The 25,931-nt window shown below is 46.5% G+C and overlaps 1 protein-coding gene across 1 annotated transcript in view; it reads left to right on the top strand.

Annotated features, from left to right (window-relative positions):
• The window catches only part of UBR5 (ubiquitin protein ligase E3 component n-recognin 5), a 672,040-nt gene that overhangs the window by 599,122 nt on the left and 46,987 nt on the right, over positions 1-25,931 (top strand). Inside the window, 4 exon segments of the mRNA XM_029591836.1 lie at positions 3,476-3,620; positions 4,597-4,727; positions 11,348-11,408; positions 19,691-19,866. Coding sequence (XP_029447696.1) covers positions 3,476-3,620; positions 4,597-4,727; positions 11,348-11,408; positions 19,691-19,866 — 513 coding nt within the window.

The following is a 25,931-nucleotide window of genomic DNA, read 5'->3' as shown; positions in this document are numbered from 1 at the left end:
TTGGCCACTGTTGGAAACAGGATGCTGGGCTTGATGGACCCTTGGTCTGACCCAGTATGGCATTTTCTTATGTTCTTATGAGATTTGTTACCAGCTCTGATTTCCCAGACATTAAAGATGCTGGGATTTCCTGGACCTGATTCCATGTCTGAGCGAAACAAAAAATCCCAATTTGGTTTCTTTGCATAAAGCCTTTTGTTTTTTCCCTGTTTTGGAGGCTATTCAAGAATTGATTGATCTTGAATGGGGCATCCTGGAGGCTAATTTCAAAGGGGGTCGAGTTTTAGAAGGACTGAACCCCCTGGATCCAGTGGTGAGAGAGTGTTTGCGCTTTCTGAAAGTGGATGCACTTGTCTGTGCTGTTTCCAAGCAGACTGTCCCCATGGAGGGAGGAATGGCCTTGAAGGGATGTACACGATAGAAGGATCGAAGCCATCCTTAAGCAAGCATTTGAAGCAGTGACCTTACAGAAAGCTTCTTGTTGTTCCCGGATGGATCGCTCTTGTTTACTTCTCTCTCAGGAGGATGATGAATCTAGAGTGAATTCCAGGTTAGTTAAGGAGCCAGCAGTCATCTTTTTGGCAGATGCGGGCTGCGGTTTGGTTCACACCTCAGCCAGAAGGGTGGCTTCGGTAATAGCAGCCAGGCATCAGTTATGGCTGAGAAACTGGTCGGCCGATGCAACATCCAAGGCTAACCTTACAAAATTGCTTTTTAAAGGCTCGCTCTTGTTTGTGAACGAGTTGGAGAAACTGGTGAATCCCTGGTTCCTAGGTTGCAGGAAAATAAGAAGCAGATGCCTCGCTCCTTTGGCATGAGAGGTCGTGCTAGGGAATCCAAGTGTTTTCGACTCTACAAAGGAGCAAAATTTCAGAGGACTCGACCTTTCAGTAGATCTCAGTCCTTTCATTCCAGACAGCCCAGACGGGGCGCTGGCTCAGGTAGCGGAACCTCCCAAGTCTCTTAATGAAGGTTTGCCAACCCACCCCTGTGAACAAGAGATTGGAGGGGGAGGGCCTCTTTTTTATTAGAGGTGGGTGGACATCACGTCTGACCAGTGTGTCCTGGAGATGATACAAATGGGATATAACTGGAGTTTCGCAGTATTCCTTGGACTTGTTCATGGTATCTCTCTGCCACTCCCAGCAGAAGCAGGCAGTGGAGCGAACATTGTCAAAGCTTCTCAGGTTGAGGGCTGTATTTCCAGTGCCCACGTCTCAAGAAAATATGAGTCGGTATTCCATTTATTTCATCGTGCTCGAGAAGGAGGGCTCTTTTCATCCCATCCTGGATTTCAAAGGGGTCGACAGTCATTTGCAGGTGACTCATTTTTGCATGGAAACATTACACACAGTGATAATGGCTGTGCAGTCAGGGAAATTTCTGACCACCTTGGATCTGCAAAGACTTACCTGCATATTCCCATCTGACTAGAGCACCAACATTTTCTGCGATACGCGGTTTTGGGATGCCAAGTCTTCGGAAGAGAGCCGCCTGGTGACCTGCAAAGTGATCTCCCTTATGCAGGAGCTTGGTTGGGTGATGAACCTGCCAAGACCACTCTTCAGTCATCTCAGTTGATAGAATATCTCAGTCTTTGATTTGACACGAAGCAGGGCAGGGTTTTCCTGCTGAAAGGTCGTATTCAAAAATTAATGGTACTGGTGCATCCATTGAGAAATGCAATACGCCCAACAGTGTGGTACTATCTACAAGTGCTCGGATTGATGGCGGCGACCCTGGAAGTGGTGCCATGGGGAGGGTGCATATGCGTCCTCTTTAGCACAACCTGCTGTCTCGGAGCCCTCAGTCTCGGGGCTATTCGATTCAGCTCCACCTGCTGATGGAGGTCTGTTCTCAACTACAGTGGTGGTTTACAAGCGGATCATCTAAGAAAAGGAGCTTCCCTTAAATCACCATACTGGTTAGTACTCATGACAGATGTGAGCCTCCAGGATTGGGGAGTTCACTGTCAGTAACTGGTAGCGCAAGAGTGCTGGAGTACAGAAGAAGCTGTCTGGAACATCAATTAGCTGGAAGCCCAGGCGGTCCAGTTGGTATGCTTACAGTTCAGTGGCAGGTTGCAAGGTCGAGCAGTCCGGATAATGTTGGACCATGCAACGACAGTGGCTTACATCAATTGGCAGCCAGGAACCAAGAGCCAGCAAGTGTTGCTGAAGATAGACCAACTTATGGAATGGGCAGAAGTACATCTTCAGGAGATCTCAGCCTTGCATATTGCAGGAAAAGACAATGTAAAAGCAGATTTTCTCAGCAGACAGAGTCTGGACCCAGGAGAATGGATATTGTCAGATGATGTGATTCAGCTAAGAGTGGATTGCTGGGGCCTTCCGTTTCTAGACCGGTTGGCGATTTCTCGCAATGCAAATGTTCCTCGATTCTTCAGTCACAGGAGAGATCCAAAATCATTGGGTATTGATGCTTTCGTGCAGGAATGGCCGGAAGACAGACTGCTGTATGCCTTTCCCCTGTGGCCCATGTTGGGTAGAATGGTTTGGAGGGTCGAGAATCACAGAAGGATGGTGCTCCTGATGGCAGCAGATTGGCCCAGAAGACCGTGGTATGCAGATTTGCAAAGGCTCCTGTAGACACCCCCCCCCCAGTTTCCGGCGCACAGGAATTAATTTTTCTGAGAGATCCCAATCTTTTCACAGTTACCACATGCTCACTCCTCAGATGCTCTTGAATCTCATATTTCAGTATTTGCTTATCGCTTCAAAGCACCCAGCTCAGTCTGGATTTCAGAAGGCATGCTTTCTTCCTCAAGGGATAATTCTTTGAGAATGATTCTCCAATCCAGTGGTGTCTGATGTCATCACAGAAATGTTAAGACACAGAAAAGTTAACTAAATATTTTCATGATTCATGACATTTTAAATGCATAAAAAAATTGTTTGATAAAAAAATGAGTAACAAGTGGGCATGGCAATGTGATTATTGCTCTGAGGTTTTCGATGGTCTAGCCCCTGATATGAAAGTCCCTACAATATTACAATTCATTCAGTGAGTGCACACAGTAAAAACTGTTTATTAAAAAGTATTAAACAAAAGGTTGATTGGAATTATAACATTTGGGTTCTTACGTTACAAAACAAAACGTGGGAAAATGTTTTCCTAAGGTCCATATTGGTGTTGCATCATATGAAGTAAAGCATGTGGTTACAAAATCAAATTAGTCTACAATATAACATCTTCCTCAGTAAGAAGCTAACCATACTTTGGTCCAGTGGTATTTTCATAAACTAGTTCTTCTCATTGTTATCACCGTACCGGATCAGAGCCACAAGGTTAGTAATGCACAAGCCGTACTGCATATTGGGAATGTGAAGCATAATTATTTTAGGAATTGTTTCCAGTTGCATTGTTGTGCTTTGGTGTATATCAGATCTGTCTTCACCTTTTTTGGTTATAAAACACATTGTAATAGATATAATCCTTCTTTATATTTTTAAAGGGATTTTAGAAGACAGCTTTCCATAGACACACGGCCCTTCAGACCAGCATCAGAGGGAAATCCCAGTGATGATCCAGATCCTCTTCCAGCACATCGGCAAGCCCTCGGAGAAAGGCTGTATCCTCGTGTGCAAGCAATGCAGCCAGTAAGGCCTATGCACTATGAAGATGTACTAGTCTGCCTTGAAAAGAGGGGCCTGCTTCATTAATGTCTCCCAAAACCAATGTGTCCAATTTACATCATACAACTTAAGATACATTCCAGCATCAGTATCCTGGAAAAATATATTTTAAATAGTGATCCAAAGGTGCATGGAGCAAACTGTATCCCCCAAATACTTCTTGTTCCTTTCTTCTTATATTTCATTACTAATGTATAATGAAGTAGTAGATGATTTTTGTTAACTGCTCATTTGCAAGTCTTTGGGAGGGTAATTTTAAAAGGCATTTTCCAGATGGGTAGTGCTTTACCCACGGAATTATCCTTGCATCAAATTGCCCATCCAGCATGCAGCTAAAAGTGCACATAAGACCTGTATGGGTTCATTTTTACCTGCATTCAGGAGAGACGTTCCATGAATGGGGTTTTCATTTACATGATTGCTTTTTGATTGTAAAAAATATATTTTCACGGGGAAACGTCTTGTACCAAATAAATGTAGTTGTGGGTAGTTTTGTCAGGATAATTTTCAAAGTAAATTTATGTGCATAAGCTTGGTTTGGAAATTGGTGTAATTTCTGCTTGTAACAGCCTGCAAATTTATGTAATTCTTACAAAACTGTCTCCAAAATGATTAGTGCAAACTGGAGTTAGTCCTGTTTTGCTGATCATTTAAAATGCTCAGCACCCTGTTACTTTGGTGGACTCAAAGTTTGACCTTCACATAATTACCTGCATGAGTCCATAAGTGCAATTTTTCTGTTTAAAAAGTGGAATTTAAAATATTTTGAATACTTTTCAGTACTTCAGAGAAAATTATTACTGTTAAACATTTCCTATGATACTAAATGAATGATGTGTTACATGCATGTGTAATTTTATTGGTGACAACAATTATGGATCTGCAGATAAGAGGGAGTGAATTTCAGTTCCTTTAAACTTTGCATTCTTGTTGTTGCCAGGCATTTGCAAGTAAAATCACAGGCATGCTTCTCGAATTATCTCCAGCTCAGCTTTTACTACTACTAGCTAGCGAAGATTCTCTCAGAGCAAGAGTTGATGAAGCCATGGAACTCATTATTGCACATGGAAGGTATGTACTGAAAATAGAACTTTCAAGGTAAGATACACGAAAAGTTAGGATTCATTGAATGGGAAATTGAATAGAAATTGTCATGTCTTTAAATCGAAGGTTTGTCCATTTTTATGAAAACGATTGAAGTCAGTTTTGGCTATGAGCAGCTAGCTAGCAGCTGGGAAGAGAAGAATCCTGTTAGCAGTTTGTATTATTTTATCCCAGGACAAGCAGGATGCTAGTCCTCACATATGGATGACGTCACTGACGGAGCCCTAAGGTGGGAAAGCTTTCTGTCAAAGTTTCTAGAAACTTTTGACTGGCCCTGTGAGGCCACTGAGCATGCCCAGCATGCTATGATATTCTCTGCCACAGGTGTCTCTCTTCAGTCTTCGTCTTTCCGTGCTGCAGTTCGCATCGCGGTGTAGGAGCCATTGAGAACTTCTCAATATTTTTGTGACTTAACAGTCATACCTCTCAGATATTCTCTGTCACAATCTCTCAAGGGGTTTTTTCTTCACCGGCTGGTGAGTACCTCGGTCTCATTTTCTTGTCATTTGGAGAAAATAATTTTCTCCCAAAATTCCGTTTTTCCCTCGACGGCCGTCGATCGCAACATGGCTACCGGTTTTAAAAAATGTCCGGTATGCGCCCGTAAGATGTCGTTAACCGATCCGCATCTCGAGTGCGTTATCTGTCTCGGTGAAAAACACGACGTACAAAATTGCCCGCAATGTGCCGAGATGACGCCGAAAACAAGAAAATCTCGACTAGAAAAGATGGAACACTTATTCCACCTTCAATTAATACCATCGCCTTCGACGTCATCAAAATCGTCTCCGGCCGGAGCGACAAAGCGCTTAGTGCTTAAAAAGTCCACCCCGGGACCGTCGGGATCATTCATCCTCCTCGTCCACATCGACGAAATCCGTTAACCCGCAAAAGTCGAAACATAAACATCGACATCGAAGGTCTTCAACTACTGAATCAGCGTCCCAGGATCCGTCGACGGCAAAGTGGCCACGTTCGGAGGAAACCTCAGGGTCTGGGCCTCATCCTCCGATCTTGACACCTGATCCCCTGCAGGGCCCTGCAGCGGATCCAACACCTCAGCCTTCGCCACCGCTTACAACTGCTCTGGTACCAACAGTTGTAACGCCGGAATTGTCTGATATCATCAGACAAGCGATATCACAGGCTTTGAGGGAACAGCTAATTCCGACGGGCTCGTCTATGCCGATGCTTCCAGCATCGATGCCGGCAACTTTGCCGATGCCGGTGGGACCGATGCCGGTGTCCACAGTGACGCCGAGAACAATAGAAGAGTCTACGTCAACACCAAGAATAATCACCACATCGACGTCGATCTATGCGCAACTACCATCAACTACTACCGTATCGATGCCCATGTTACCGCCTCCATCGGGAAAACGGCCGCTCTCGACGTCGTCGTCGAGGCCAACTTCAGTGCCATCGAGGCCGACACCAATGGATGATGATGATGATGTTCACGACCTACCATCTTTTCAACGTCTGCTTCAGAGAGATCAAGATGTCATTGACACCTTGCCCAAAAAACCTGGTGAGCACGTTTTTCCACCCACACCTGTTGATGACCCATTACCAGGTCCATCAGGTCTACATTTTCTACCAAGATCCACTCACAGACAGGAAGAAGAGGAATCCTGGGATAGCCAAGATACAGAATCCTCTTCAGAGGACTTCATGTCGGATCCCTCACCTCCAGAGCCCAGAAAGAAGTCCCCACTTGAAGACCTGTCTTTCTCTAATTTCATACAGGATATGGCAGACACCATTCCTTTCAAGTTGGAAGCGGAACAGGACTCAAGACAACATACTTTAGAAGTCCTGCAATTTGTGGATCCCCCAAAACAAGTTTTGGCCATCCCTATACACGAGGTGCTCTTAGACCTACAACACCGTATCTGGGAGCACCCATCCACAGTGTCAGCTGTAAACAAGAGAGTGGATTCGTCTTATTTAGTACAATCATCTCCAGGATACCAAAAGGCACAACTGCCACATCAATCTGTGGTAGTTGAATCTGCCCAGAAAAAATCAAAAAGAATCCGTCCACATTCTTCTACCCCACCGGGCAAAGATCATCGTTTCCTGGATTCTATGGGAAGAAAAATTTATCAATCTTCTATGCTGAACTCCAGAATCTCTGCATACCCAGCTGTACATGACACAGTATCAGAGAAATTTATGGAAACAGATGGAGGATTTTACAAAATCTCTACCTGAACAACTTCAAGAACCTGCACAAGCCATTATACATAAGGGCCTGGAAGCAGGTAAACATGAAGTGAGGGCGGCCTACGATGGTTTCGATACTGCCTCCAGGACTGCAGCTGTAGGTATTGCTGCACGCAGATATGCATGGCTCAAGACCTCTGACCTCAGGCCTGAGGTCCAAGAAAAACTTGTTGATCTTCCATGCAAAGGAGATAACTTTTTTGGAGAAAAAGTTCGAGGCAGTCCAACAACTGAAGGATCACACAGAGATTTTGCGCCAATTGTCTCAAATACCTCAGGATCCTTCCACACAGCCTCCTCGTCGACTTCCCCGCAGAGAAACAAGGAGGCCTTACTATAGGCCACGCAGATACTACTCCCAAACATCGAGGGGTAGATCCACTAGGCCTCAGCAACAACGTGCCCAAGCTAGACAACCCAGGGCACCTCGTACTCAACCCCCACCTCAGACAGGCCCTGCCTCTGGGTTTTGAGATACCGTCCAGGGAACAAGCCACTCCTTTCAATCCTCACACACAACTTCCAGTAGGAGGAAGAGTATCCCACTTTTACATTCACTGGAAAACAATAACAACAGACCAATGGGTGCTCTCTATAATTGCTCAAGGATACAAGTTAAATTTCCTGTCAATTCCACCGGAATTTCCACCGAGAGCCATCCCACAACAAGAGTCTCAACTAATTCTTCTACAAACAGAATTATCCACCCTTCTGAAAATCAGGGCAATACAGTTAGTGCCCCATTCTCAGAAGGGCAGAGGATTCTACTCCCGTTACTTCCTCATTCCAAAGAAAACAGGAGGCCTAAGGCCCATCCTAGACCTAAGAAATCTCAACAAATTTCTAAAGAAAGAAAAATTCAGGATGGTTTCCCTAGGCACCATGCTTCCTCTTCTTCAACAAGGAGATTGGCTTTGTTCTCTGGATCTTCAGGATGCTTATACTCACATCCCAATATACCCTCCTCATCGCAAGTACCTGCGCTTCATAGTGGGTCATCAGCATTTCCAATACAGAGTACTCCCTTTCGGACTCGCCTCTGCACCCAGAGTGTTCACAAAATGTCTGGCAGTCATAGCAGCACATCTACGCAAACAAGGGGCTCATGTCTTCCCATACCTAGACGACTGGCTCATCAAAAGTCAGTTTCTACAAGGAGCTCTCGATTCCCTCAATCAAACAATTGCAACACTACACTCAGTGGGTTTCCTGATCAATTATCAAAAATCCCACCTCACACCATTACAACTGCTTCAATTCATAGGAGCAGATTTGAACACCAACCTTGCAAGAGCTTTTCTACCAGTAGATCGTGCAGAAACAATCTCACTGCTAAAAACGTGGTTCAGCTCACAAACACAAGTAACAGCTCACCAGGTTCTAACTTTACTAGGCCACATGGCCTCTACAGTTCACGTTACACCCATGGCACGTTTAGCCATGAGAATAACACAATGGACTTTAAGATCACAATGGATCCAAGCCATTCAACCACTGCATGCTCAAATTCAAGTAACCCACCAACTACGTTCTTCTCTACTATGGTGGATGAACAAGGACAATTTGCGCAAGGGCCTATCTTTTCAACAACCAGTTCCACAAGTAACTGTAACTACAGATGCATCCACCTTGGGTTGGGGAGCTCACATAGACAATCTCCAAACACAAGGAACTTGGACAAAGCTCGAAGCCACATTTCAAATCAATTTCCTGGAACTTCGAGCTATACGTTATGCTCTGCATGCCTTCAAGGACTGCCTTACACACAAGACTGTTCTGATCCAAACGGACAACACAGTAGCCATGTGGTACATCAACAAACAAGGAGGGACAGGATCGTACCTCCTTTGTCAAGAGGCAGCTCAGATATGGAGTTGGGCCCTGAGCAACTCCATGTTTCTCAAAGCCACTTATCTGGCAGGCATTCACAATGTAATGGCGGACAGACTCAGTCATCAATTCCAACCACACGAATGGTCCCTGGATCCCTCAGTAGTGACCAGGATATTTCAACTTTGGGGACATCCAGCAGTAGACCTCTTTGCATCACATCTGAATTACAAAGTAGACAACTACTGTTCCCTATCCAAATTGAACAACAAGCCGACCAAGGACGCATTTGCTCGCCCTTGGAACTCAGACCTACTCTATGCGTATCCTCCAATACCGCTCATAACCAAAACGCTAGTGAAGCTACAACAAGACAAGGGGACCATGATACTCATAGCCCCATATTGGCCTCGACAAGTATGGTTTCCCACACTACTCGACCTCTCAGTCAGGGATCCCATTCGTCTAGGAGTAGCTCCCACTCTCATAACTCAAGATCAGGGTCGGTTGCGCCATCCCAACCATCAATCCCTAGCCCTAACAGCATGGATGTTGAAAGCTTGATCTTACAACCACTCAATCTTTCCTCCAACATATCTCAAGTGCTTATAGCTTCACGCAAACCTTCCACACGGAAGAACTATGCTTCCAAATGGAAAAGATTCACTTTGTGGTGCACGCAAAACAACATAAATCCTTTCACTTGCCCTACAAATTCTTTAATAGACTACTTATACCATCTTTCAGAATCTGGTCTCCAGACATCATCTGTAAGAGTACATTTAAGTGCAATCTCTGCTTACCATAACCAGGTAGCGGATGCACCTATTTCCACACAACCTCTCGTCAGCAGGTTTATGAGAGGTTTAACTCACCTCAAACCACCAGTTAGACACCCAGCCACACCATGGGATCTCAATTTGGTTTTATCAAGGCTTATGCGTTCTCCCTTTGAACCCATACATTCCACTGACCTAAAATTTCTTACATGGAAGACTATTCCATGTAAGAGAGAGAAAAAACTGTTAAATAAATAAATAAAATATTTTCCTCATAGCCATTACATCAGCTAGAAGGGTTAGTGAGTTGCAAGCACTTGTCACATATGAACCTTTTACTAAGTTCTTACATGACAGAGTGGTTCTATGTACACATCCAAAATTCCTTCCCAAAATAGTCACGGAATTCCACTTGAACCAATCCATAGTTTTACCAACATTCTTTCCAAGGCCTCACTCTCATCAAGGAGAAAGAGCCTTACATACCTTGGACTGTAAGCGTGCTTTATCCTTTTATCTCAACCGCACTGCAGCCCACAGGAAATCCAATCAGCTTTTTGTTTCCTATGACCCAAACAAACCAGGTAAACCAGTGGGAAAACATACTCTATCCAACTGGCTAGCAGATTGCATACAATTTTGTTATGAACAAGCAGGCCTTCCTCTCCAAGGGCGAGTAAAAGCACATTCAGTAAGAGCAATGTCAGCTTCAGTAGCACACTTTCGTTCAGTACCAATCCTTGACATATGCAAAGCAGCAACATGGAGTTCTCTTCACACCTTTGCAACTCATTACTGTTTGGACAAAGCAGGAAGACAAGATTCAGCCTATGGACAATCCGTCTTAAAGAACTTGTTTCCAGTGTAATCCCAACTCCTTCTACATCCAACCTGCTGTGATCTTCAGCTGATTCATTTCAACAACAATACTTCACTGTTGCTTCACTACAAAATGACTCAGCCTCTAGCTTGCTACTCACCCATATGTGAGGACTAGCATCCTGCTTGTCCTGGGATAAAGCAAAATTGCTTACCTTGTAATAGGTGTTATCCCAGGACAGCAGGATGTAGTCCTCACAGAACCCACCCGCCACCCCGCGGAGTTGGGCCTCAGATTTTTATTATTTTATTTTTGCTAACGCTTTTGCTACATACGAGACTGAAGAGAGACACCTGTGGCAGAGAATATCATAGCATGCTGGGCATGCTCAGTGGCCTCTTAGGGCCAGTCAAAAGTTTCTAGAAACTTTGACAGAAAGCTTTCCCGCCTTAGGGCTCAGTCAGTGACGTCACCCATATGTGAGGACTACATCCTGCTGTCCTGGGATAACACCTATTACAAGGTAAGCAATTTTGCTTTCTCTAACATCCCCAAAACTTGTTTTTAAGGGCAAGTGATAAAGGTCACTGTATACCTCTTATTTTTAAACTGCAATAAGCCCTGCAATTAGTCACTTCTAGACATCAGGCTAGCTCAGACTTCAGCTCCCTTGTACTCATCCAGATAACTACCCAAATGAACTGTTAATATCTTCTGTTTCAGAAATAGTGTAAATATTCCTAACAAAAATCAGAAAATCAAGGGGTCTTTGAAACAAAATGTGGTAGTTTTATTAGTTTGAGATCCCATCTCACAAAGAAGATATATATTTTTTTCTCACAGTTCTACAATAATTCATAGCACCAAATTTTTGTGTCTCATTGCAGATCTTAAAAATTTATTAAAATGTAACTCTTCTGTTTTTATAGAGAAAATGGGGCAGACAGTATCCTGGACCTGGGATTGCTAGACTCATCAGAAAAAGTACAGGTAAGGATGTACAAACATGATAAATGAGGTACTTAATTACTGAGCCATGAAAATGGCTATAAACATACCTGGGATCTCTCCGGATTTGATCCAGAGACTCCACAATTCTGAATGAATTGCCAGGTTTCCAGAACACTACCTGAAGACTCTGGGTGCCCTGCTGCAGAGGAAGGCCCAAGCTGCTGGAGGAGCACAGGCCCAGAGGAGGGGAGCTTTAGGGCTGCATGGCAGGAGGAAGGTAAGTAGGAGTATAGATCCCCCTAGTGGGGAGCAAGAAACAAAGTCGGCCTCTCTGAGCAGATGCAGGAAGAGCAGCAGCATCAGGCCCTCATAGGGAAAATGAAACAAGTGTAGCGCGGGCCCGATGCTCAAGGATGAAGAACGTTGGTTCCCCAGATCTGGGGAAAGAGGAAGCTGCAGTGGTTAATGGGGATCAAGGTGAGGAGAAAGAATGAGTGTTGCATGTGTGTGAGTGTGGAATAGGGCGACAAGTGTGTATGTGTGCACATGTGTGTGTGTGAGAGAGAGAGTGCATATCTGTGTGAGGGAGAGGAGTGAGTGAATGTACGTGTGTGGGAGTGAACATGAGAGAGAGAGAGTTTTTGTGTATACTGCTGCTACTGAATTCCCTTCCCCTCCCCCAGCTACCTCGCTAATCTGTGTTTGCAAGTCATCCAGAACATAGCTGCATTAGGCGAGATCCAGTGGCATCCCTTTTGAAAAAACTACACTGGCTCCCACTAAAATCTTGCTGTAAATTTAAAGTGTTGTCATTAGTCTTCAAAATTTTGAAGGGAAGGGATCCACCACAGCTAGAAAATTGGCTGTCTTGAAAAAAAAAATAAAGCAGGTTGCAGAGATAACATCAGTTTCAATTGCAACTGCCACCAATCAAGGCATTTCATTGCGTTAGGCTCCAGAATAGAGCATTCTAGTAATAGTTCCAAAATTACGGAATGATTTGCCACTGATGATCAGAGAGGAACAAGCTCTAATAAAATTCCATAAGAAGGTAGACATGGTTGATGATCAATGATATGATCTGGGGTAAAGAAAGAGCACAATTTGTAATTTGTCTGTAACACTGGTTTATTTTGTTTTATGATTTTAATATGTTGTATACAGTATTAATGTATTTATGATTGTACACTGCTTTGAGCAATTTGTTTTAAATCAGGAAAGCAGTTTATACATTTCATTAAGTAAATAAATTTCAGGGTGACAGCAAATCAAAAGTTCCCAGGTATGGCTATAGAACATAGCTTACAAATGTAATATGATTTACTGTGAGAAATCATCTGTTTTAGTCAGTTTTATAAAATGTATATTTTCATCCTACTGAAAAGTTAGTCTTAAACGTTTTTAAGCAAACTATGTGATCACATGTTTTAAGTAACAGGGTTTCATAGCTTTACTTCTGTTAACCAATTAGATATTTTATCTCTTGGCACTGTTTATTTCTATTGCACTACTAGATTTAAGAACGCTGTAAAGATGCACTTAAGAGACTGTCCCCACTCTGTGGAGTTTAGTCTAGTCGAAGCACACAGACAAGACAAATAGGCTTCAGGAAATTAATTTATTGTAATAAACATGGTTAAAATCAACACAGCTATGATCAAGGAGAGCCACGCTTTAAAATTTAAAAATAACCTCAAAAGGGTGGGATTTTAGGCAGGACTTGAAGATGACTAGAGAGATTAGCATGGCCATCTAATTTGAGAAGACTAATCCAGTCATTCAGTGAAACAACATGGAACGTGCAGAGTTGGGAGTTGGTGATAGAGGAAAAAGTCACAGATAAGAATATTTTGCCTGATGAACAGAATTTGTTAGGAGGGGGGTATAGGTAGAGATTTGAAGGAAAGCTAGTGAGCTACAGAGTGAATGCAGTGGTAGATGAGTAGAAAATTGAACTTTCCTTAGCATTCAGACAGGTTAATTCACACCAGTGGGTTATACATCTTTACCAGCAGATGGAGACGGAGCAAAACTGATGTCACAGTATATATATACCCCTGCATTGATATCAGCTGCCAGTATTCTTCCATTCCAGCAGATGGTGGATGTGCATCTCCCAATTGGGGATTGCTTAAAAAAAATTTTAGAAGGAGAAAGAAGGAGGAAATTAATTTGCCCTGCTCTCCTATGGTGATACCTTATGGTCCCTCCCTCATTCGAGTTTTCCTGAGGAGTTATCTGCGGATCCCTCCCTCAGTAGAGTGCCTCGGTCCAGTAGCTGGTTTTCCAGTGTTGGCTTAACTGTGGAAAGATAAATAGCTGAGAGGCTAGCAAGTGCGGGAAACAGAGCACAACGGTGAAGGCCTTTGCCCTATCCCCCCCGCAGCTGGAGACCGACTCTGTACTCGAATGGCTGAGCTCAGGTAAAAAGTAAATATATAAAAAGAAGGGGAGTTAATTTTAGGGATTCCATTCCCCTTCTGGTCTCCAAGCTCGCACACTGGTCCAATGTCCATTCCTGACTCCGGGGGAGCTTGGGGAGTCGTGGCAGCTTGGCGGGTTAGGCAGCCTTTTTTGGCTAGGCCCCAATCTCGGGCTTCATTTAAACACGTGGTAGGCTGCGGCCATGTTCGCATGCTTTTCTACGCACAAGTCTACCGTGAAACAGTGACTGTTGGTTCGTGCTTGCGCACCTGAGTATGCGCTCAGGTGGGTGCATACCTGGACTGCATATCGGGCGCCTACATTTTGGGCATTCATAGTGTACACTTATTGGAAATAGCTTGTATTTTGAGCACTCTGACCAGGCTCGCTTGTGTGGGCATGCTTCTGGGTGCACAATTGTCAGATGCTTTTGAGAGTGTGCTGCTAGCGGGTGTTTATCCATGGCGCCGCTAGCAAAAAAAAAAAACCTAAGCTCCTTATCCTTTGTGCTACTTGCCATATTCGGGCATCACAACCTGGCGTCCCCTCTAACTTGTGTCAGCGCTGCTTGGAGACTCAGGGAGAGTTGTCTATGACTGATTTTGCTGAGCCTGGCTATTCCCAGCATGATGCGGAAATGGGACTGGAGGTAGAACTGCCAGAGGTTTCGCCTGATTTTGGGGGGCTCATAACTGGTTCATCAGCGGGGGAAGGCAACTCAGTGGGCGCGGGACTGACTATCCTGGTTTTGCTATGGATCCTTCTTCCTTTTCTTGGGTGGAAATTTTTCAGGGACTGCAGTCCTTTCTTCAGGTGCAGTCAGCAGCCCTGGCCAAACCTAAAGGTTCAGGATCGCAGGCTGCGGATTCCCGCATGCCTGGTGCCACGGGTAAGCATCAGAGTACGTCTCGACTTGCTGCAGGTCATCCTGATAGGGATCTAGTTGGCATGGATGATGAAGACTATGGACTGATCTTGAATGGGGCACCCCAGAAGCTAATTTTAAAGGGGAAATGAGCCTTGGATACACTGTACCTCCTGAATCCAGTGGCGAGAGAGCAGTTGCGCTTTCTGAAAGTAGATGTGCTGGTGTGTGCTGTCACTAAGCAGACGACTATCCCTGTAGAAGGGGGAGCAGCATTGAAGGATGCGCTGGATAGAAGAATTGAGACTCTCCTTAAGAAGGCCTTTGAGGTGATGGCAATGAATTTGCAGATAGTCTCTTGCTGCTCCCTGGTGGCTTGCACTTGCCTGCTGCTTTCTCAGGAAGTTGATGAATCTGGTTTCAGTTCCAGTGCAGTGATGGAACCGACAACCGCCTTTTTGGCAGATGCAGGCTGCAACTTGATCCACATTTCAGCCAGAGGAGTGACTTTGGTGATAGCGGCCAGGTGTCCGTATTGGCTGAGGAATTGGTTGGCCGATACTTTTCAAAGTCTAATCTTACGAAATTGGCTTTTAAAGGATCACTCTTGTTTGGGAGTGAGTTGGGAAAAACAGCCAATAAGTAGGGTGAGTCCCAGGCTCCTCGGTTATCAGAGGATAAAAAGCACGTGCCGTGCTCGTTTGGCATGAGAGGTCATGCTAAGGGTTTCAAACGCTTTCAACCCTACAGAGCAGCGGCTTCTCAGAGGGCTCAACCTTTGGGTAGTCTCAGTCCTTTTGTCCCAGACAGCCCAGACGGGGCGCAGGCTCAAACTGTGGTGCTTCCCGACCCCCTCAATGAAGGTGTGCCGACGCATCCCCAGGAACAGGAGATAGAGGGTTGCGTCTCTTTTTTTTTTTATCAGAGGTGGGTCGTGATCATGCCAGACCAGTGGGTTCTGGAGGTGATAAGAGACGGTTATGCTCTGGAATTTCTCAGCATTTCTCAGGATGTTTTCATGGTGTCTCCCTGCAGCTCTCCGCAGAAGAAACAAGCAGTGGAGTGTACATTATCAAGGCTCCTCGGCCTACCGGCCCGTGATCCCAGTGCCCATGACACAAGTAAATATGGGCCAAAATTCCATTTATTTTGTGGTACCCAAGAAGGGAGGGTTCCTTTCGCCCCATCCTGGATCTCATGAGAGTCGACCATCTGCAAGTGACTCATTTCTGAATGGAAACCTCACGCTCGGTGATAATGGCCTTACAGTTAAGGGAGTTTTTTACATCTCTGGAATTGTCGGAGGCATATCTGTATATTCCCTTTTGGCTGGAGCATCAACTGTTTGAGTTTCGCTGTTTTGGGGAGACATTAATTTCAAGTGATACCCTTCAGCTTGGCCACCGCACCCAGAACCTTCTCCAAGGTCATGGTGGTGGTAGCAACAATGTTGAGAGAGGATGGTATTCTGTTCCACCCATATTTAGGCAATTGGCTAATTCAGGCTAAGAGTACGAAAGAGAGCCTTCAGGTCTTACACAAGGTGATCTCCTTGTTTCAGGAGCTAGGTAGGGTGGTGAACTTGGTCAAAAGCAATCTGCAGTCATCCCAGACATTGGAGTATCTGTGTTTGTTTCAACATGAAGTAAAGCAGGGTGTTCCTATCGGAGAGCTGTATTCAGAAGCTCATGATGCAGGAGCGGCTATTGACAAAAACAATAACGCCCGATGGTATGTTTTTATCTATGGGTGAACGGGTTGAAGGCAGCCACCCTAGAGGTAGTTCCGTGAGCAAGGGCGCATATGTGTCTTTTTCAGCGCACACTGCTTGCATGTTGGAGTCCACAGTGTCAGGATTACTTGATACGGCTTCAATTACTAGTGGAGATCAGCATCCAACTGCAGTGGTTGTTGCAAGCAGATCACTAAGGGAGAGTGTTTCCCTTCAAACACCAGACTGGCTAATACTCACAATGGATGGAGCCTACAGGGTTGGGGGGCTCACTGTCAGGAGTTGACAGTGCAGGGGCGCTGGAGCACAGAAGAGTGTTTCTGGAGCATCAATCGGCTGGAAGCACATGCCGTTCAGTTAGCTTGCTTGTGATTTGTCGACCGGTTGCACGGTTGAGCGGACCAAACAATGTCGGAGAATGTAATGACAGTGGCTTATATCAATCGCCAGGGAGGAATCAAGTGCCAGCAAGTTTCACAGGAAATAGCAACTTGTGAGGCTGAGATCTTCAGGAGATCTCAGCCTCACAAGTTGCAGGAAAAGACAATGTAAGAGCCAATTTTCTCAGTAGACAGAGTTTGGATCCAGGAGAGTGGGAATTTTCAAACGAAATGTTCCAGCTCATAGTGGGCCGCTAGGACCTCCCATTTCTACACTTGCTGGCGACATCACAAAATGCAAAGGTTCCTCGCTTCTTCAGTTGCAGGAGAGATCTGAAGCCTTTAGGCATCGAAGCCCTCATGCAGGAGTGGCTGGAAGGCAAGCTTCTATATGCCTTTCCCCCGTGGCCCATGTTGGGCAGAGTGATTCGGAGGATCAAAGGATTCATGGGGTTGGTGCTTCTGGTGGCGCCATATTGGCCCAGGCTCTGGGTGGACTCTCCTCTCTGATTACCGGTCCACAGGGATCTGCTGCAGCAGGGGCCGATTCTTCACAAATAGCTGACTAAATTTTGTCTTATGATACGGCCCTTGAGAGGTTCAGTTGCTGAAGTGTGGATACTCCACTGCAGTGATTTCCACCTTGCTTCAAGTGCGAAAATTCTCTAGCCTCCTTAGCATATATTCGGGTTTGGCGAGTTTTTGAGGCTTGGCATTCGATTGGCTTCCTCGTTTGATTAAGATCCTGCTCATTTTGGATTTTTTGCAGGATGGGTTGATTAAGGCTTTGGCCCTTAATTCCTTGAAGGTACAGGTGGCGGCTCTTGCCTGTTTCCAAGATCAGGTGAATGGTGAATCCTTGTCGGCCCATGTGGATGTGGCCCGGTTCTTAAAAGTGGTGAAACATCTTCGTCCTCCCTTGTGGTTGCTGGTGCCCTTGTGGAGCCTTAATCTGGTTCTGTATTTTCTGGTGGGTCCCACCTTTTGACCACTGCATAGCCACTCCTTGAAGTTACTTAATTTGAAGATGGTGTTTCTGATGGCAGTTTGTTCTGTGTGTAGAGTTTCCAAACTGCAGGCCTTGTGTTGCCGGGAACTGTTTCTGCAAGTCAATTTGGGGTTGGTAGAGCTGTGAACTGTTCTGTCCTTTTTGCCGAAGGTGGTCTCAGACTTTCACTTGAATCAGTCTATTTCCCTGCCAGCACTGGACAGGGAAAGAGATGTGGATGAATATCACCTGTTACAGATCTTGGATGTCAAGTGGTATATCATGAAATATTTGGAGGTTTCTGATTCATTCAGGAAGACGGACTGGCTGTTCATACTCCACAGTGGGAGCAAACAGGGTGAGCTGGTGTTGCGGGCTGCGATAACTTCTTTAATCCAGCAGGCTATCACGGCCGTGTACATGGATGCTGAGCAGCCGTTACCTAGTCAGGTTAGGGCTCATTCCACTAGGGCTCAGGCAGTGTCATGGGTAAAGATTAGATTGTTGTCTGTTGTCGAGATTTGTGGAGCTGCAATATGGTCCTCCTTACACACCTTTTCCATGCATTACTGCCTGTATGTGCAGGCCCGAGAAGACGCAGCCTTCGCATGTGCAGTGTTGATCAGACAGCGGGCAGTCTCTCGCCCTGTTCGGGAGTAGCTTTGGTATATCCCACTGGTCTGGATTAACATGTCTGAATGCTAAGAAAGGAGAAATTACTACTTACCTGATAATTTCCTTTTCTTTAATGAAGACAGGTTAATCTACCTTCCCACCCTTGGCTGCCAGTTGGTGGTGCTATTCTCCTGTGTGGCTGCATTTCCGGGGATTAAGTCTCTAGATTAGTGATATTACACTCCTTGTCTGAGCTCAGTGTTTTCCTGTTAACTGCGTTCTTGAATGGCTGACTGTTAATAGTTATGTTCATGTATTGTTTAGTCTTTCACAGATGTCTTTTGCAGAGAATAATGGCAGGCTGATCAGTGCATGGGTATATATACCGTGACGTCAGCTTTGCTCCATCTCCATCTGCTGGTAGAGGTGCATAACCCACTGGTGTGAATAACCTGTCTTCATTTAAAAAAAAAAAAGAAAGAAATTATCAGGTAAGTAGTAATTTCTCCATATGCAGAAGCAGATGGGGAATTATTGTAGTGATTTGAGAAGAGGTCTTATCTTCCTCCAATGTGAATTCATCCAGCTGAATTTTGGATAGACTGTAGTAAATATAGATGGTTCACTTTGAGACACATGATGCATTAATCTGTGGAAAGTGATATGAAAGAGATCCATATAAAGCACCATTTGTCCAGCTAAGTTTGGACATGGACAAATAGCGGGATTTGAAAATCCTGATGCACTGACCAGCCCCAGTATAGCTGGATAACTTGATCTAGGGAAGAAATTACCTGGCTAGCTCAGGGGGTGTTCCGAGGCAGAAATGGTTATCCTGCTAAGGCCTAGATTTTGTAAGCTACCGCGGCTTCCTGAATCACGTGGTAATGGGGGGGGGGGGGGGGGGCGAAGCAGGGGGCGGGCTTGCAAAAGCCGGCAATGATCGCACCTCCGCGGTGCTATTGCTTCTGGCTTTTGCACCCAATAGCGCCATCATAAAAGGTGGTTCTAAAATAGCCAGATAACTTTAAGCCTGCTGAAGAACAGCCCTAAAATTAGCTAGATAAGCTTATCTGAATATCCTTGCACCGCTGAATATCCCTTCAAGTTTCCCAGCAGCTGAATATGGACTTCAAAGTGGAAAAGGTTTTTTGTAATGTGCAGATAGGAAGGATTTTGGTGATAAATAAAAAAAAAAATTGATTCACTTTTCTTTTTCTGTGGCCATGTTTTACATTTGATTTAGTTCAAAAATGTGTAGCTATCCTTATCTGTTGTTGAAGAATTTAAAGTTGGTGAATTGTGTTCTGATACCAGGAAAATAGGAAACGGCATGGTTCTAGCCGGAGTGTGGTAGACATGGAACTAGATGATACGGATGATGGGGATGACAACGCTCCACTCTTCTACCAACCAGGAAAACGAGGCTTCTACACACCGAGGACCGGCAAAAACACAGAGGCACGGCTCAACTGTTTCAGAAATATTGGCAGGTAGGATCCAGGGCAGTTTTCTTCAGGAGGGACATTTTATATTTAGTGATTGCACATTCGTATCCTGAATTTATTTTATAACAACCTACAAGGGTCAGATAATTCTGCCTCTGTGAACAAAGCGTTGGGGGTAGTATCAGGCATTGATTCCATAGGAAGAAATGCATCAGGGTTTTGAAGTTTTTCTACAAGTGGAATGTCAGAATAGAAATTTTATTTACCAATTTGAAATTATCTGATTTCCTAGTGTGTAGCAGATGGACTCAGGACCAATGGGTATAGTGCACTCCTGATAGCAGTTGGAAACGGATCAGATTTCAATCTGACGTCAGCCCTAGTACATATACCCCTGCAGGAAGTGCAGCTCTTCCGTATTTTCCGTCTCCATAGCAGTTCGGGACTCTATGCATGATAGCACAGCGTTAGAGTAATTTAGCAAAGAAAACCAAAACAAGAAGAAATCTTACCTGTACAGACGAGCCCCACTCTCCTGTGGTGACACCCATTGGGTCTCTCCCTCAGTTGATAATTCCCGAGGTGATTTCTGTGATCCCTCGGAGGTGAGCCTCGGTCCGGCGGCCGACCCTTGGCGGGGTCCTAACCCCCGACATCGGGTGAGGCTGAGAGGCAGCGGGTGGAACTTCGAGCACGGTGGTGAAGGTATTTTCCCTCTCCCCCGCAGCCAGAGACTGCCCGGAACGAGACCGGGAAGCGCCGAGACAAGGTAAGGTAGAAATCTATTTAAAAGTCTCCGGTCTCCGAAGCTCGAGGAGTCGCACAGGTCGCCAGCTAGGACCAGTGCTACCGGGTTCATCTACCCTAGCAGGGCTATACCCCGGTCAGATCCGAGGGTCCTCCCACGTGGAGACCCTCCAAGGTGGTCGCCATATTGTCCACGTGGTCACCGTCACCATTTTGAGCTGTTCGCCGCCCTGTCCGCCGCCCCGATCCATGCGCACAGAGGCGAGCCGTGCGCACAAATTCCTCGTGTGCAAAAGCGAATCGCATAGCCACACGCTTACTGTGTCTGGCGCACAACTTCGATCTGTGCGCACACATCTCCCTGAGTGTGTACCAATCCTACGCGCACAACTTCGCACAGGAGCGCATAACTGTATTTTTTTTTAGATTTAAATTTTTTATTGAATGTCATTTAAAAATCCATTTAAACAAAATATATAGATTGCAATATACAGATCATAATTTCCAAAATGTATACACAAAACATTTCATATCTGTAATTACTAAATCCATAATAGGGGGAGAGAAAACAACAAATTTTCAACATATTTAACAAAGATTCGATAAGAGAGATTCCCTACTTTTATTCGGCCTTATTATTTCCTTCAACATTGGTCTTATCCTGCAAAAACGTCTCCAAATGCATCGGATCATTAAAAGTAAACTTATTTCCTTGATATGTTACAAAACATGAAGATGGGTACTTTAAGAAAAAGGTAGCCCCCAAAGCTAGTAATCTAGTTTTTAAGGATAGGAAATGCTTTCTCTTCACTTGGGTAGCCCTGGAAACATCATGGAACATTTGTATGGGTTGACCGCAAAAGTTCAAATCCTTAAACCTAAAAAAATCTCTAAATACTTTATCTTTCTCAGATTCCAATTGTAAGGATACAAATTCTGGAGGAATCCATTGACATAATTAATAAGAGATCAACTGTATTTTACGAGCACAAGCCATGGCACCACCGGAAAAGAAGCTCAAAGCTCAGGGCCTTTGCCCAGCATGCCACATTAGAACTGCACAGCATGAGGAGGCCATGGCCTTGTGTATACAGTGCGAGGAGGCCCTGGGGGATCCAGCCCATGGCCACCCCTAGCCGGTACCGGGTTCCAATTTCTCGAACAGTACGCCGGACCTAGCGTCTCCCAGTGGGACCTTCCCTCAAATGGGGCTCCCCAGGGACACAGCGCCTCTTAATTTAGACCCAGCATCTATCTCCTGGGTGGAATTCTTCAAAGGTCTGCATACCTTCGTCCACATGCAACCGGGGCCTCCGATAATACGGCCACAACCTCCACCAGAGGACCTCAATATCTCGGGACCCTCTATGCCCAGGGAAGCGATTCCAACGACCAGAAGCCCCACCTTCGGGGACACGAACAACTCAGATGAGGAATCTGAACCCCTGGAGGAAGGGGAACTCCCTCTGGGGACAGAGCCACACCGAACCATGAGGCGCTTCTTCACCAAGGATGAGCTTCCAGACCTGGTCACACACAGCCTGAAAGAACTCGCTATCCCGGGCACAAGTGCCTTGGGGGAACCTAAGACGAATCCTCTACTAGAGGGACTCCGTCATACCTCCCGTCATTTCCCACTATTTCAAGCCGTCCAGCAGCTAATTGACCTGGACTGGGATGTCCCGGAGACTACGTTCAAAGGGGGGCATGCCCTGGTAGCCATGTACCTTCTAGACCCAGCTGCCAAAGATCTCCTGGCATGTTCGAAAGTGGATGCCATGGTCTGCGCGGTCTCGAAGCTCACTACTATCCCAGTTGAGGGAGGAGCAGCACTCAAGGATGCTCAAGACAGACGTCTGGAATCCATCCTCAAACAATCTTTTGATGTCTCCGCTATGTCTCTACAGATCGCGGCCTGCTGTGCTGTAGTGACACGCGCCTGCTTATCACAGACCAGGAACAACACTCCTGGGGAAGCCCTGGAACCAGCAGTATCATTCCTCGCGGATGCGGCTTCTGATCTGGTGCGCCCGCAGCTAGAGGAGTGTTATCAGCCGTAGTAGCCAGAAGACAACTCTAGTTCTGAAGCTGGTCAGCCGACGCATCTTCCAAAACGAGACTCACAAGGATGCCCTTCAAGGGAACCCTCCTGTTCGGAAGCGAACTAGAGAAACTAGTCAACAAATGGGGCGAATCCCCACTGCCGCGGCTACCGGAGGACAGGAATAAGAGAAACCAGCGACCCTTCCCCCGAACTTCCAGGGGCAGAGGATCACAGCGCTTCAACCCATACAAAAGCACATATCAAGCGGCTCGCCCCGCAGGCAGGAGCCAGTCCTTTTGGAACAAGCACAACAAAAGGGGAGCCAGCTCGAGCCCAGGCCCCCCAGCCACACCCCACAATGAAAATCAGCCAACCCGTCCAAAGGAAGAAGCCATAGGGGCAGACTTGCCCTATTCTACCAAAGATGGGGACGAGATAACTTCGGACAAGTGGGTCCTAGTCATCATTCGAGAGGGATATTACCTGGATTTCCACGACCTCCCTCCGGACAAGTTTGTGGAATCCCCCTGCCACAACCCTTCCAAGAGGATGGCAGTGGAAGCTACACTGACCAGATTGCTAGCCTTAGAGGCTATAACACCGGTGCCCGCACAACAAATAAATACTGGACATTATTCCATCTATTTTATCGTTCCCAAGAAAGAAGGAATGTTCAGGCCCATCCTGGACCTGAAGTCGGTCAACCACCACCTGAAGATTCCTCGCTTTCGCATGGAAACCCTACGCTCGGTAATAAGGGCAATACAACCAGGAGAGTTCCTTGCATCCCTGGATTTGTCGGAAACCTACCTACACATTCCGATCCATCAAGAGCATCAGCGTTTTCTATGCTTCACGATCCTAGACCTTCACTACCAGTTCAGGGCACTACCATTCGGGTTAACCACAGCACCCCGGATGTTCACCAAGATCATGGTGGTAGTGGCAGCAACACTGAGGAAGGAAGGAATCCTCGTACACCCTTATCTAGATGATTGGCTGATCAGGGCGAAATCCCCAGAGGAAAGCCACCAGGCGACCAACAGAGTCTAAACTCTACTGGAGAGCCTCGGGTGAGTGGTCAAAACAAACAAGAGCTGCCTGCACCTTCCCAATCTCTAGAATACTTGGGATTCCGGTTTGACACCAAACAAGACAAGGTCATCCTGACACCAACAAGAAGGTCAAAACTGATGACCCAGTTGCGAACCCTGTTGAGTGAGCTTCGCCCCACAGCATGGGACTACCTCCAAGTCCTTGGCCTCATGGCATCCACACTGGAAATAGTGCCATGGGCAAGAGCTCACATGAGACCCCTACAGTACCCACTACTATTACTATGGAATCCGCTGTCTCAGAACAACACTGTACGTCTTCAGCTCCCGGACAAAGTTCGGACCCGACTACAATGGTGGCTACAAGAAAGCCGTCTGAGCCAGGGAGTGAGACTATCCTCACCAACCTGGATCCTGCTACCACGGACGCCAGCCTACGAGGATGGGGAGCACACTGCCAGGAGCTAACTGCCCAGGGGCAATGGAACAAAGAAGAGTTGGGATGGAACATCAATCGCCTAGAAGCCCGGGCAGTCAGACTAGTCTGCCTACTCTTCGGTGTCAGACTCCGAGACAAATCAGTCAGAGTAATGTTGGACAACGCCACAACAGTGGCCTACATCAACCGTCAGGGAGGAACCAGAAGCCAAGAGGTGTCTCTGGAAATGGACTCCCTAATGTCATGGGCGGAAGCTAACCTTCAAGAGATCTCGGCCGTCCACATCACGGGGAAAGACAACGTTGCTGCGGATTACCTCAGCAGAGAAAGTCTAGACCCAGGAGAATGGAGGCTGTTGACCACAGCATTCCAATTGATAGTAAACAGTTGGGGAACACCAACCATGGACCTCCTGGCAAACCGGTCCAACGCCCAAGTGCCCAGCTTCTTCAGCCGCAGGCGGGAACCCCAGTCCCAGGGAATCGATACCCTGGTACTGACCTGGCCACAGGAAACTCTATTTCCTAGCGTGAGGCAGATGGACTCAAAACAAATGGGTATAGTGTGCTCGTGCTAGCAGTTGGAGACAGATCTGACATCAGCACGGGTACATATACCCCCACAGGAAGTGCCGCAAATCAGTAATTTCCATCTCCAAAGCAGTTTAGAGCTACCTCACGCTCGCTGAGCGTGTTTTCCAAATTCTAACGACTACATTCCTAGAAGAAACCTATTGAAGACAAGCCCCACACTCCTGTGGTGATACCAGGCAGTCACTCACCCAGTTGAGTTTCCCGAGCTGACTTCCGTGGTCCCTCGGAAGCGAGAGCCTCGGTCCGGTGGCCGGTCCGCGGCAGGGACCTAGCCCCCGAGTGAGAAGGGCTCGGGCGCGGCTTGGCCCCCGAGCGAGACGAGTTCGGGTGCGGCCTGGAGGCAGCCTCGGTCCCGGCGTGGACTTGGCCCCCGAGCGAGACGAGTTCAGGCGCGGCCTAGAGGCAGCGGGCGCACTTCCTTATGCACTTCCTTATGCGCAGCGGTTGAAGGTACTTTCCCCCCGCAGCCAGAGACCGCCCGGGTCGCAGCTGGGAAGCACCGAAGACAAGGTAAGGCGTACATCTTTACTTGGTCTCCGAGGAAGTGTGGAGGAAGTGTGGATTCGCCGGCCGCAACCCACAATGACAATCAGCCGACCCATCCGGGGGTAGCAGCCATAGGGGGCAGGCTAACCCTCTTCTACCGCAGGTGGGTCGAGATCACTTCGGACCAGTGGGTCCTCGCCATCATCCGAGAAAGATATTACCTGGATTTCCTTCGGCTTCCGCCGAGCAAGTTTGTGGAATCTCCTTGTTCACCGCTCAAGGCAGCGGCACTGGAAGTGACCTTACAGAGGCTCCTGGCCCTAAAAGCCATAATCCCAGTACCTGCAGGAGAGATAAATTCTGGGCATTATTCCATTTATTTCATAGTACCCAAGAAGGAGGGCACTTTCCGGCCCGTCTTGGACCTCAAGTCAGTCAACCGACACCTACGGGTTCCCAGCTTTCGCATGGAAACTCTGCGGTCTGTCAAGAATTCAGTACAGCCAGGGGAGTTTCTCACATCCCTAGATCTGTCGGAAGCCTATTTGCATATCCCAATCCATAGGGATCACCAGCGCTATTTACGCTTCAAAGTCCTGAATCAACACTTCCAGTTCCGGGCTTTACCCTTCGGGTTAGCCACCGTGCCACAGATCTTCACCAAGGTCATAGTAGTAGTGGTGGCGGCACTCAGGAAGGAAGGAATCCTCGTCCATCTCTACCTGGACGATTGGCTGATCAGGGCG

This window comes from Rhinatrema bivittatum, chromosome 2 (genome assembly GCF_901001135.1).
Source record: "Rhinatrema bivittatum chromosome 2, aRhiBiv1.1, whole genome shotgun sequence".
Classification (NCBI taxonomy): Eukaryota; Metazoa; Chordata; class Amphibia; order Gymnophiona; family Rhinatrematidae; genus Rhinatrema; species Rhinatrema bivittatum.
The sequence above is the reverse complement of the archived record's forward strand: the minus strand, read 5'-3'. Positions and strand labels throughout refer to the sequence as shown.